Source organism: Scomber japonicus, chromosome 2 (assembly GCF_027409825.1).
Source record: "Scomber japonicus isolate fScoJap1 chromosome 2, fScoJap1.pri, whole genome shotgun sequence".
NCBI classification, from domain to species: Eukaryota; Metazoa; Chordata; class Actinopteri; order Scombriformes; family Scombridae; genus Scomber; species Scomber japonicus.
The window spans coordinates 25295588-25308729 of NC_070579.1; the positions used below are offsets into that span (position 1 = coordinate 25295588).

General features: G+C 39.0%; 1 protein-coding gene across 1 annotated transcript in view; it reads left to right on the forward strand.

Moving 5' to 3' along the window:
* The window catches only part of LOC128364616 (alpha-1,6-mannosylglycoprotein 6-beta-N-acetylglucosaminyltransferase B-like), a 133714-nt gene that overhangs the window by 113232 nt on the left and 7340 nt on the right, over nt 1–13142 (forward strand). Inside the window, exons 10-15 of the mRNA XM_053325185.1 lie at nt 3114–3247; nt 4440–4570; nt 5291–5296; nt 7612–7767; nt 8658–8804; nt 9313–9429. Coding sequence (XP_053181160.1) covers nt 3114–3247; nt 4440–4570; nt 5291–5296; nt 7612–7767; nt 8658–8804; nt 9313–9429 — 691 coding nt within the window. The remainder of the gene's footprint in view (nt 1–3113; nt 3248–4439; nt 4571–5290; nt 5297–7611; nt 7768–8657; nt 8805–9312; nt 9430–13142) is intronic.

Below are 13142 nucleotides of genomic sequence, written 5' to 3' on the forward strand. Positions count from 1 at the left end.
CTGGTTTGGTATACATAACTAGTGCAGTGCCCATGCAAAATCTGTTTTGCATGTGTTTTTACTACAAAGTCAGACATCTAAACTTTCCCACATATTGATAGCGGCTTCTTGACGCCAGTAAATGAGATTCAATCTCCCGGAATCTGTGTGTGTGTGCAGTGCGTGTGAGAGCAAAGCGTCCTGATAGCTCTGTGTTGCAGCTTATCAGAGCTACTGACACATGGTCAAATAATAGCAAATCATCAAGTTAACAAAATAGGGCCGTTGAGTTGTGCTGCTACTACAGTAATTACGGTAGCCTAAAGGCACTCATTTGGATTTCATTGGACTGCTGCAATTACTGTATTAACAGTGCAACTTCATTTTGAAAGGCAGATTTCTCTCCCAGAGCAAGCTCTGCTCCGCTGCCCGCCTGGTGTGAGTTGACACCAGGCAGAGGATGGAGCAAAAGCGTGGCACAGCCGTTTCGTGCCGCTAACAGACCCGGTGGAAATCCCGGGTAACTCTGGTCCTGTGCTGTGCTCACTGTGCGAGAGGGGGAGTTAGTTGTTTTGTTTTTGTTTTTTTTAAATTCCTTTTCTCCTCACTGTTCACTGGCCTGTCTCACAGGCGACGCAAGGCCTACTTGATGCTGTCCAGGTCTTCCCCTAATTGTATGAAGTGGACTCTGTCATGGCCTTTGTTAATGCATGAAAAAGTACAACAACACCAATGATGATGATGTGGATGGAATTTTGTCCATCCTGAGAAAAGGTCAATTCCATACTGAGCACATTCGTGGAGCTTATGAAGCTGTTCCACACCACTGCGACATCACCTGTGTCTAGAGCAAGCAACAAGATTATTTTCTGTTTTAAAACATGTTAAAAACTATCGCAGAAATACAAGTGATGACAGATTGACCCACCTCATGTTTATGGCTGTCACTGAAGTGATTATTTAAATCTCCTAACATACCAACAGGATCTAATATTAATTAATGTTTTGTGTTCTTCTACACATCCAAAAGGTCATGCACAGATACCAGGTTCATTCAGTAAAATTGCTTGGAGTAAAGCAGTCAACCTTTCTGATAAATCCAGAGTTTCATCAGAGCTGTTTAGGAGCTAAATGTTTATTTCTCCTGGAGAGTTTCCAGGAGTCAAATTTATAACCACAGATGTTTGCAGTCAAGCAAGAGAGTTAGAGATATATCTAACCAGCATGTTTGTCCGGTTCTTTTCCCCACTTCACTACCATTATTTATCTGCCACCTGGAGGCTGTAGCACCTCCAGCACCCCTACCTCCTGTAGCTATAAACGGAGTATTTCTGTGACATCATGTCATATTGCCATACCTTCCCAGATAGCAAAACTCTTTTGGCCCATATCTGGCCCACACCTGACATGTTCATCCGGCCCACATACAGCATGGAATGATGGCACTTGGGCGGTCCGCTCATGTTTGCCAAAAGTGGGCCATAACCAAGCCATCACAATGCCAGATGTCAACCAAAAACACACCCAATAAACCAGTTCGGCCAAGACTGGCCCAAATATGTTTCAACAAAGGTGGGCCAAGTATGTTTCCTTATATGTGGGCCTCTTTAGGCTCACATCCGGATTAGTCATTGCCATACTTGCCATATTTCGGCCAAAGATGGGCCATATTCGTTTTGTGATATTTGGCCCAAATGTAGCATTTACTACATGGGCCAGTTTAGGTTCACGTCTGTTTTGTCCGGGCCAGAAGAATACCTACAGTGCCGGATCATTGCCTCAAGTGGCCCACATTCGCATGCTATCTGGGTTGGCTATTGCTCAAACAATGCCCCTGTTGTAAGTCATACTCTGTTCTCCATATTAACAGGTTCATGTAAGTGGGTGATACACAAGACCGGCAATACTTTATTGTATAATTATACAATATTCTATTGTATAATTTATTGACTCTGGATGGGCTGCAATAATGCCAAAGCCTTGACCGTGACAACGAGAGAGCCTTTCACAGTATCGGCACTGCCAGGAAAGAGCTGAAGAATTTGACTCTGCCACCTTTAGCTCTAGCTTATTAATCCTCTTGAGCTCACAGACTGGCCATACAGAGCACACTTAGACTCAAACTAAGGGTTGTTTTTTTTTTCACTGACATTTTTGTGTCACATCTACCACACTTTACTTGAGACTTGTAGACTGCTGGTTGCTATTATTTTTTGTCGTCTAGCTTTTGTAGCTTTTGTTTCTTTCTTCATATCTGCAGATACTGTAAATACTGTTATTGAAAGTTACTCACAGTTTTCTTTCATTAAGCTTGTTGTCAAAACTGGAAACAGAATGACAACACCAAGACCCAGATCTACTGTCATTAAAGCACAGCACAAATTTGCACTGCACCTTGCATTCGGTGTGTAATTTACTAAAGCAGCAGCTCAGTACGTAGTGAGTGCCTCGGATGGCACAGTCTGCAAATGAGGCAAATAATTAAGTTTTGCTAAAGTCACCAAAGAAATGTTAATTTTGTGATGCTGATTCAAGACCATGTCTTATTTTCCCAGCTCCACCTTAATTGGGCTTTTACTAAAAAAAAAATACAATTAATGCAACAAAATGTGTGAACTTAAATGAAAAGCAGAAAGAAAAGAAACTGAATGTAATAAAGTGATGATTTATGTATCCTCTATAAATTATGTTAGTTACAGGTTTTGACATCTTTAACACCTCACTGGAGACATGACATGTACCGTCATGCTGCAAATCTTCCACCATTATTCCTGTCCTTAAGAAAACAAGGACCACAGGACTTAATGACTACAGACCCATCACCCTGACCTCTGCAGTAATGAAGTCCTTTGAGTGCTTTGTGCTGTCCCACACCGCCTACCTTTACCTGTGCATGATGGCTACTTTACTGAACATGCAATGCTGTCCACACAGACAGCATTGCTGCTGCAACAACAGGATCCCCACTGACATGCACCCTGTTCCACCCATAGACATTACATGTTACATTAACATAAAAATGTCTTCGTTTACACATCTGTGACCACCAAAATATAGAATCCCTTATATTTTTTTTGTACATTTAAGAAAACAGGAGGATAATATTTGAATGTGGTTGTACTGTGTCCTTACAGATGTCATATCCGGGTGATTGACACATTCGGTACAGAGCCAGCTTACAATCATGAGGAGTATGCAACGCTGCACGGTTACCGGACCAACTGGGGCTACTGGAACCTCAACGCCAGGCAGTACATGACCATGTTCCGTAAGAACAAAACCACTTCATTTGTTTTCATTATTTTGTCATACACAATACATACTGTCACATCACATGTGTTAATCATATAATATATTGAATATGTCAACGTTTTTCATCTTACCATACTTGAACTTGTGAAATAACCAGTTCAAGCATTTGTATTTTAGAAACTATCAAAATATGACTGTGTGTGTGTGTGTGTGTGTGTGTGTGTGTGTGTGTGTGTGTGTGTGTGTGTGTGTGTGTGTGTGAGAGAGAGAGAGATGGAGTGTGAGAGTGTGTGTGAGAGAGGGAAAGAGATATCTGTCATCATTTATTCTAAAAATGACCACAAAAAAGACTCAAATTCAGTGTTTTCACTTTCTTTGACAGGTCTGGCTGCTTGTTCACAATAATTTGGAGTAATGCGCTTAACAAAGCTATTTTCAGCAATACCACTGCATCTCCCCTCAGCTCGTTTGCTTTTCTTCGTGTCCCTTTTCTTTTTCTGTTTCATGCTACACAATATGTCTGATCTGCTGTTTCCAAAGCCCTCACTGTGTTCAGTCTCCTCACTGCTCCTGACTAAAACACTGACTCTTTAAATCTTCTGCTCTCACGTCCAGTTCAGAACAGTGTTAAGCCCATTCAGCTATAGTTGGCATTCGACAGCATAATCATTATAATGTCAATATGATACCCACTGTAGATGCCCACATTCCACATTGTGCAAAGCTATAATGACTGAATGACTCAACCTTTTTCAACTGCTTCATAATCTTGGAAGAACAGCAGAAATAATAAATGAATACACTTATTTAAAATTGAGAATTTCCTCTGTGAAAATTCTAAATTGGCACTAAGTGTGAAGATGCAGTAAATTGTTATTTTACTTAAACTAATAATACTTTCACTTAAAGTCTAGGAAATCCATTTCAATACATCTGAGTCTTACATAGAAAACAGCAGCTGGCTTTATGACAGTCACTATTTATAATAGTTAGGGAGGAAATGATCACACTGATTTAGCCACTGGACTGAAGTAAACAAGGATATACTGTAGTGCTCTTTTCCTGTCTTTCCTCTCTGTCTCTGACTCACAATGAAACTTTCTTTCTCCCCATTTCATCTACTCTCTTTGTGTTCTCTCTCGCTCTCTCTCTCTCTCTCTTTACTGCTGTCCTGCCTTTACTTACTACCAACATAACCACACATTCAGCTCACACACCAGACAACTCATTCATGGGCTTTGTTTCGGAAGAGCTGAACGAGACGGAGAAGAGGAGCATTCAGCAGAGCAAAGTCAACAACATGGCTGTCGTGTATGGGAAAGAGGCCAGTATGTGGAAGGTACAAACAAAAAAATAACACACACACAAATCACATACAGATCCTGGATATGTACAATAGCTTGATTTGGCAGGCTTTCTCCAACAGTGGCAAAAACAGTATGATAAACTCTCTGTTATAGTATCTTTTATCTAATGCTTTTCTTCAGTGTTGTGTTTCCAGGCATAAGATAAATGTATCCTATGCAGGGCAAACATGTATATAGAGTAAAAATAAAATAAAACACACACACACACAGACACACACACACTCAACGGAAGAATACAATTACAGCATATCCTGCTGTTTGCATCATTACAATGGTGCGACTTTAATTTAGAAGCAATTTTCCTCTCAAAAGCTGTCTGCTCATTCTTCTGCATATTACAAGAAGGCACAGTTGTGCCTCCATTGTTAAAATGATTATAAAGATGTTGTTTGCTGCCATTACTTTCTACTGCCTGTTTGTACAATTCCCTGTATTTCTTTGTAGTTGGCTTATGAAAAAGACAAGTACACTGGGAAGATGAGGGGATATAAAAGTGCTATAAAGTACACTAAAAGCACCAATAAGGCAGAAAATGTAATCTATAATTTGTGTCTTCTCCCTCTTCTTTGTTTCCTCTGTTGTATTGGGGTTTTTTTATCTCAATGTCTTTGTGGTTTTATTTTCCTTTTTCTTGTGTTCTGTCTGTCTGTCTTTTCGTGGTGGAACATCGTATCTTGCTGGTTGCTAATTAGCTTCAGGTAAGAACCCGTTACCTATTATGTTCATCTCACATGCAGATACAATAAGACATGTTACTGTGAGCTAATAACATGCCAAGAAGTAGTCAGGGTCCAAATAAATAATTTATGAAAGATTATTTTTCGGGAAATTCACAAACATACTCAAATGCATGTTTGCATTCAAAGCGATAACCACCACTCTTAACACAACTTGTATAACTATTAACTTTTCAGAACACAGGTATAGAGACACTAGTACAGCACTAATGGACAATGATGGTCCTTGCAAGTACTGTAGCTACCATCATATTTATAGATCATAAATATTTTCACCAGTGCGCTTCTGTTATCGCTTACTTGCTGATAGAGATTACATGATGAGATGTAAAATATCAGGAGAACACATTACTGTAAACATTTTGGATGAGAGGTGAAACCAAACAGCAAGATTATAACATTGTTAAAGCTATTCTATCCAATTTTCTATGTTGTTGACAGCCGACAAATAAAACTTGTCTAAAGTCTCAATTAACTATCTCTTGTGTGTAAATAAGCATATTTATGTGCAAGCTACTTTTTTTAAATTGACTTGAGAAGACACAGGAGTGATAAAAACCAGCACAGCAGAACATGCTTATTATGATTGCTAATTCAATGCATGTTTAGAGGGTTATCTTGGGCACACACAAACACAGACTCACACACAGCTGCAAATGCAGGTTATGGAATCTGCACTCATCCACGCCTGTGTTACTCCTTCTGCTAATTCATGTTGTCTGCTGCACTTAGCGCTTGAGCTAATCTCCTAATTGGCTGGGAAAATCCTCACAGAGGAAGCTATCGATCGTTACAGCCTCCAATTACAGCTGCGGGGGGCCACACCACGGCACAGGGATACAGTAAGCTGCTTAACACCGGATGGCCAGTCAATACTCTGGCCCTGGGTTAGTCTCTATTCACAGGACTCAGTTTTTGTTGTTAACTGGCCCTGGTTTGGGTTTGTTTTCCCAGTCATCATGCTCAACCTTGACTTTGAAATTGTGCTCCTCTGGCTCTTTTTTCCCACACACAATGTAATGTTATTTGGAATAATCAGGGAGCACAGTGCATGAATGCACAGCTCTGAGCGTGTGCAAGTAATGCTTTACAGCACCCCTCACATCCATACAAGCCCCAGCTCAATCATTTTGGAAAATAGATACCTACCAGGTGAACACAGCACTGCAGAGTTAAATCATATTTAATTTTGTATTCAAACACGTTTTTTTATTAAACAACCTGTTGATTTCATGAATGGATGATATTCCTTTTACTTCTCATGCCAAAGCTTTTACAAAAAATACTGCATGTCAAGGCCAAATTTGATCCATGAGCAAGGAAGCCTCTCAGTAAGTAATATGAGCAGGGTACCAGTATCCAACACATATCCAATATGCATCTTGAAAATAAAATACAGTGGCTTCAGTATTAGAAATTATTTTGTTATTCAGTGTTTACAGCCTTTATGTATGTGTTCCTCTTATCCCGTTTCTGCCGAAGTCACCCACACAAAATGTATCTTTGCATTTATACAGTCACAGCACAATGCAGCATAAAATTAAGATTTGAGTGCAGGAATAAGCTGCTGCTTGCCTTGGTTGATCAGTTATTCTTTGATTGCTTGTCCAATAACTACGGAAGCATATTGCTGCCTCACCAGAAAAAACCAAAATGGATCAGTATCACGTTATAACGTGATAGTTTCTTGTTATAACAAAACTTTTCACGTTGTAATTTATATTGTTATAACATAAAACGTTTCACATTATGTGATAAATTGGTCTCAGGTGGAGGTGGACCACCGCATTCAATAACAGAATCTCGCCATGTCTCAACCCAAGCATGAAGTAGAACTTGATCAAATCCTGTAAATGAGCCATATCAATTAATCCGTTCTCCACACAGCGTTTATTTTTTTTAAAACGTTATAACATGATACAGATCCATTTTTCCTGGCGTGGCAGCAATACGCTGCTGTAAATAACAAACCAAAAAAAAAAAACTCAGTCAATGAAAAAAAAAAGGGTTTTCTGTTGTATATAAAAGAAATAAAAAAAACTCAAAACGCTGGTGTGGACACAAGTTGTTTGTTTTATTAAAGATGCAGTCTTAGATTTGAGAGAAACATGCATACACTGTACACATACAGACAACTCACAAAAAGATCAGAGTCAAAAATGCAGCTCTGTACATAAACTCAATACTTCTTTGTGGTTTCTCTTCTGACTCTCCTTCCTTGTACACTTGCCTATTTTCACCTCCCCCCTGCCCCCCTGCCCCCCTACCCCCCACAGGGTAAGGAAGGTTTCCTGCAGATTCTTCACAGGTACATGGAGGTCCACGGCACAGTGTACTATGAGACCCAGAGACCTCCAGAGGTCCCAGCCTTTGTGAAGAACCATGGCCTGCTGCCCCAGCATGAGCTGCAGCAACTGCTGCGCAAGGCAAAGGCAAGATACTAGAGAAAAAAAAAGAGACCAGACCACACAGACACATCTGCAGCTTGAATTTTAACGGGTGTGGAGGTGGTAGGACCCAATTGCAGCACAGAAAACCAGTGAGCAGAAATGTCTTTATTATATAGTCTACAAGTTAACTGTACATGTATATGACAGAATGCGTAGGGGGGGGAGGCAGGGTTCAGGGTCACCAAAGAGAGTTGGCAGCAGGTAAGGCAATGCCAGTAGCACGCACTGACAGGTTGACCAGGCAGAAGTCTCTGGGCTGTCCTGACAGGATCAAAGCAGGAGAACGCCACATAGCCACAGGCAGACAGGAACAGGCGATACTCGAGGTCAGGGACAGAAGCCTGGTGCGTTCACTGGCATAGACACGAGGTCAATAGCAAGCAGAGTTGGAATCAGTCCGTGAAATAGTGCTGGCAGGTCTGGCATGAAGCAAATGCAAATGACGATCTGGCAAGGAGTGAATGAACAACAGGAGTATATATACTGGTTAGATTACAGACGAGGTGCAACTGAGAGTCCAGGTGATTACAGATGGGTTACAGTTGAGTGCCCAGGTGAACAGAGTTAACTGATGAGGTGGGTGTGGCTGATTAGCAGGAATGGAGCAGGGGTGTGGTGAAAGGAAATTTACCAGCAGCAGGAGTGTAACAGAGCAGACTGTGACATGAATTTGTTCTTTGTGACAGTTTTACACTTTTCTACCCACAGAAACTGATTCTGACGGATGGTTTAAATTAAATATTGAAAATTTGCAAACAAGAAATTTTGATCTGATATACATACATGTAAAAGACACATTACCATAACCTTTTTAAAATATACACATTTGTTATCATATTAATATATTAACATTCCTATTTTTTTCCTGCTAGCTCTTCATTGGCTTTGGTTTTCCATATGAAGGCCCGGCCCCTCTTGAAGCAATAGCAAATGGATGCATCTTCCTGCAGCCCAAGTTTCACCCCCCTCACAGCTCACTCAATCATGAGTTTTTCAGAGGCAAGCCCACTTCTAGAGAGGTATGCTCATTATGTTCATTACTCCCCACCATCAGTCACTGATATGAATATGTTTGCCACTACACCTGCCAAGTTAATTTATCAATAGATTCTTTAGTTTGTTGCTTTTAATTATTGTGTGCACAACTTTTGAGAAATTTAGGCAACACATTCTCCAAGCCCAGTGTGTCTTTACTAGCCCCGAGAAGCACATCTTATAAATGCTACAAATAGTTGATGTGCTAGCTCTGCTCTCAATGTATTGCATTACAGACATTTTATTTTACCTGATGTACAATTAGAATTAATGGCATGTTTTTGACACAATAAAATACCCAAAATAAATAAAAATGACTAATGAATACATATAATTATTATACTTAAATACTTATATTAATACTATAATAATAATAATCATATTAATACTTATAATCATTGTCAGAATCGTCATCATCATCTTCCCTTTTAAAAGCTGCTTGACATGTATTTATAGAGTTCTTAATGTATGCCATGCATGTATTTTCTATAGGTGTCCTCCCAGCACCCATATGCAGAGCAGTACATCGGCAGACCTCACGTCATGACAGTTGACTACAACAACTCCCTGGAGTTTGAGTCTGCCATCAGGGAAATAATGAGAACCAAGGTAATCTCCACCACTGTGCTCTTTAATTTGCAAGAATAAAAAAACAGGTCTTGTAAATTGTGTACATAACCATCTTTGAGTATAAAAGGGCATCCTATAAATATTGTATTTATGTGTTATTATACTGACAACTGTCTCTGAAATAGGAAATTGTTTTTTATCCATTCAGTTTTCCTTTGATCAAATCAGTCATTTTTTTAATATTAATCAGTCATGAATTTTTGAGTATGAGAATATGAGTGCCTTTGTTGTTCAGGGGCTAGCTGGACTGCATGATTGTTTCAATCTTCAGTCTCAATATTACTTACAATATCAAATCTAAAAACCAAAATCTTTCAGATAGATATGTAGGAACAAACCCATGACAGCGACCTCACTATTGGTCAGCAATACTGCAGTGATCCCAGTACAAAGCAATCTAACCCATATGCAAAATATATCTCTGAAGCCAAAATAGATAAGGCCATTCAACATGATCAAGTGAGAGTAAAGCTGTGTCCTTCATCTCTCTATGGCTATGTAAAACATTGAGCACTCGTCTAACATTGTGACAGGACTGTCTACCTTGAATAAATCAATTTTGGTCCTCTCGCACCATCTGAAGAAGCATGGCCTCTAATCTTCTTGCAAGAGAACTGCAAGGTTTTTTGTAACTGAATTTAAAAGGCTGATTGCATTGTTAATGTCATTGACTTTAATGATGATGATGATGTTGATGATGACAAGCTTGGTGTCAAATATATAACGAGAAGTATGTGTATTTTTGTCATGGTGAGATGAGATGAGATGGCTTTTACTCTGCTGTAAACATATCGCGTGATCACTGAAATACCAGTATTTCAGTGGCTGCACGATATTTCGACAGTGTTTACAGCGTTTAAGTTTTACATCATACCAGTCAAATGTTCTAAATTATAGTGGCATAATACACAAGGTCTGGCTTTGGAAAATAAAGCCAATATTGAAAAGAAAGAATGTTAAATGTTTCTTAACTGTCTGTGTAATAACCATTGATTCCACAGTACTGTTATCAATTTTACATGTGTGCAATGTCCTCAGATCAACAAGTACTGCATGGTAGCATTTCATCTCCATTAATGAATCACCAGCATAAATTTGAAATAGGCATGCTTATTGATTTAGAGGCTGTATTGGCATTATTTTATTTACATATATATATATATATATGTATGACTAAAACTAGACTGAAATATTTTTCATTTTAGTCGACTAAAATGTGACTAAAACTATTAAGGATACCAATGACTAAAATTTGACTAAAATTAATGTACATTTTCGTTAACAAGACTAAGACTAAAACAAAAATTAAAATGGCTGTCAAAAGTAACACTGGCTGATTGGGCACATTTTGTGTTTGGTTTTCCTGGTTTTGGAAGTACGGTAATTAGGGCACCCCTCATGGATGTGGGGAGCAGACTGTTCCTTAAGGATTCCTGAAACATCTCTGAAAGTGGTGGAAGTAGTTTGGACTGAATTTTTGTATATCTATAGGGATGCCACCTGAACCCGCTGCTTTTCCAACCTGCATAACAGCCAATCGCCTCTGCAATTTACAGTTTTGTTAGTTCTCCATCTGAAATAGGAATATTAAGGCTTTTTACGAATTTTACCTGTATGTCCTGTCTGGAAGAGCACTCAGATCTACTGTATACAGTTTCCCAAAGAAGACCCTGAATGCCTCATTAATCTATTTAGCGTCCATTATAGTGCTACTGTTTGGAGCTTCAATGCAGTTAATAGACATTTCTGTCTGGTGTTGTTTCATGCGCTATATTAAAAGTTTCCCAGACTTTTCGCCCTGGTCATAGTAGGAGTGTTTAAGTCTCAATAAATTGGCAGCTACTTTGTTAGCTGACAGTTCATTATACTGGGATCTGAGATATTGCAAAGGACTGAACTTTCAACATAGCAAATGTAGGCTGATAGAGAATATGCTAGGAACTGCCAAGTGTGGGAGAGAGGTTAATTAAGGAGTCAAGTGGAGAGATTAAATCTCTCTGGAAAGCCCACAAAAAAGGGGACAAAAGAAAAAAGAAAAAGAGAAAAGAAATGAGAGATGAACATACAGACAGGGAAATGAAAGATTGAGAAAGAGAGAAAGTCTGAGTCTTAGATCCACAAAACATCTGCACAGTCACGAAAGCTTTTTGTTCTCATTAAAAAACAAAGAGTGATGTGCCAACCGGGCACATTTTACGCTCTAAAATAACTAGTAAGTAGTTTTTCTAAAAGTGAAGGTGCTTTTCTTTAAATTAAACAAAATATAGATGCATCACGTCACTGCAATGTCCTGAGAAAGTATTGTCTCATGCAGTGTGTCCTTGCATGGATATTTCAGAAAGAAAATCTGCCCTTTATTATTACAAACACAAAGCTTAAAGAAGGCCTGTTTACACCACCTTAGCTTTCTTGTTATATGTCCAGCAGGTGCTCTTGAAGTTATTTTTAGATGTGATTAAGTGACATGTTTACAGATAATGAAATCATGCTCATTGCATGTAATATTGTTGACACATTTAAAGCATGGAACATTAAATAGATTTGGCAAATTTTAATTCTGCTTCAGCCATCTAATATTGTACTTTTTTTTAATTGTATTTTTCAACACAGTAACACTCCAACAAAGGATCAATCTCAACTGTATGAAGGGCACTGAGGGATCATGTGCAGTAGAATGACAGCCGTCTGCATGATCCTTTAAACGCAGTGTAATAGTTTGTGCCTTTAGCAGATTAGAAGTAGAGTGCTTGGAGATTAGAGAAAAGGTGATATCTGTAGTGGTGAGTGTGTACGTGTCTGCTCTCATCTCTTAGTCTACTCTTAGTCTCTCTTACTAACAGTTCAGCAGCACTGGTTGACTGCTTTGTCAGACCACTGAGAGAGAGCTTATGGACCCCTTCACCCTTCACTGGAGGCACAATACCTCAGCAAACACATACACACACACATGCACGTACCCACACACACATAGACACAAAATACAGGACCACAGTTGTAGTCAGAGACACTGAAATTGCTCAAATCAGGCATATCAGCACACAGAGCCTTACCTGCACATTATGGCCATTAACTATGAGCCACACACACATAAACACACTGCATGTGTGGAAGAGGCCCATGTTCAGTCATGCAGGACAAAGCAATATCTGGCTGTCAAGTCCTCATGTTCCAATAAATCCTATCTCCATCTCTTTCTCTGTATTTTTGTCTTTTTCGTTCCTTTTTTTCTTCTTTGTCTCTTTCTTTCTTTCTTTCTTTCTTTGTCATCCTGGGTTTTATAATTAGCTTTCCATACTCTCTTCCTCTTTTCATCTCTCTGTATTTTTCACAGTATATTTCATTCTTTCTCCCACTATCCCTCTCTGACCTTATGTTTGCAGTACTGTCATTGTTCAGTCATTGGCTTCTAAACTTGTAAGCCATTCATAATTCAACTACCCTCACTTGTTTGAAGTACCATGTTGCCAAATTATGCTTCAGAATTCAATAATAAAAAGGCTTAACAGAAGGTATATATATCAGATATTCACAGATAAGGCTCTGAACAGATACAAACAACTTTTTGCAACAATATTCACACCATCATACCAATTTATGTGTGTCTTGTAAGGTGTCGTTGATTGCTTAGAAAGGCACCTTTAAATAAAATGCATTATTATCATTATTATTATTATTATCATCATTACTCATCC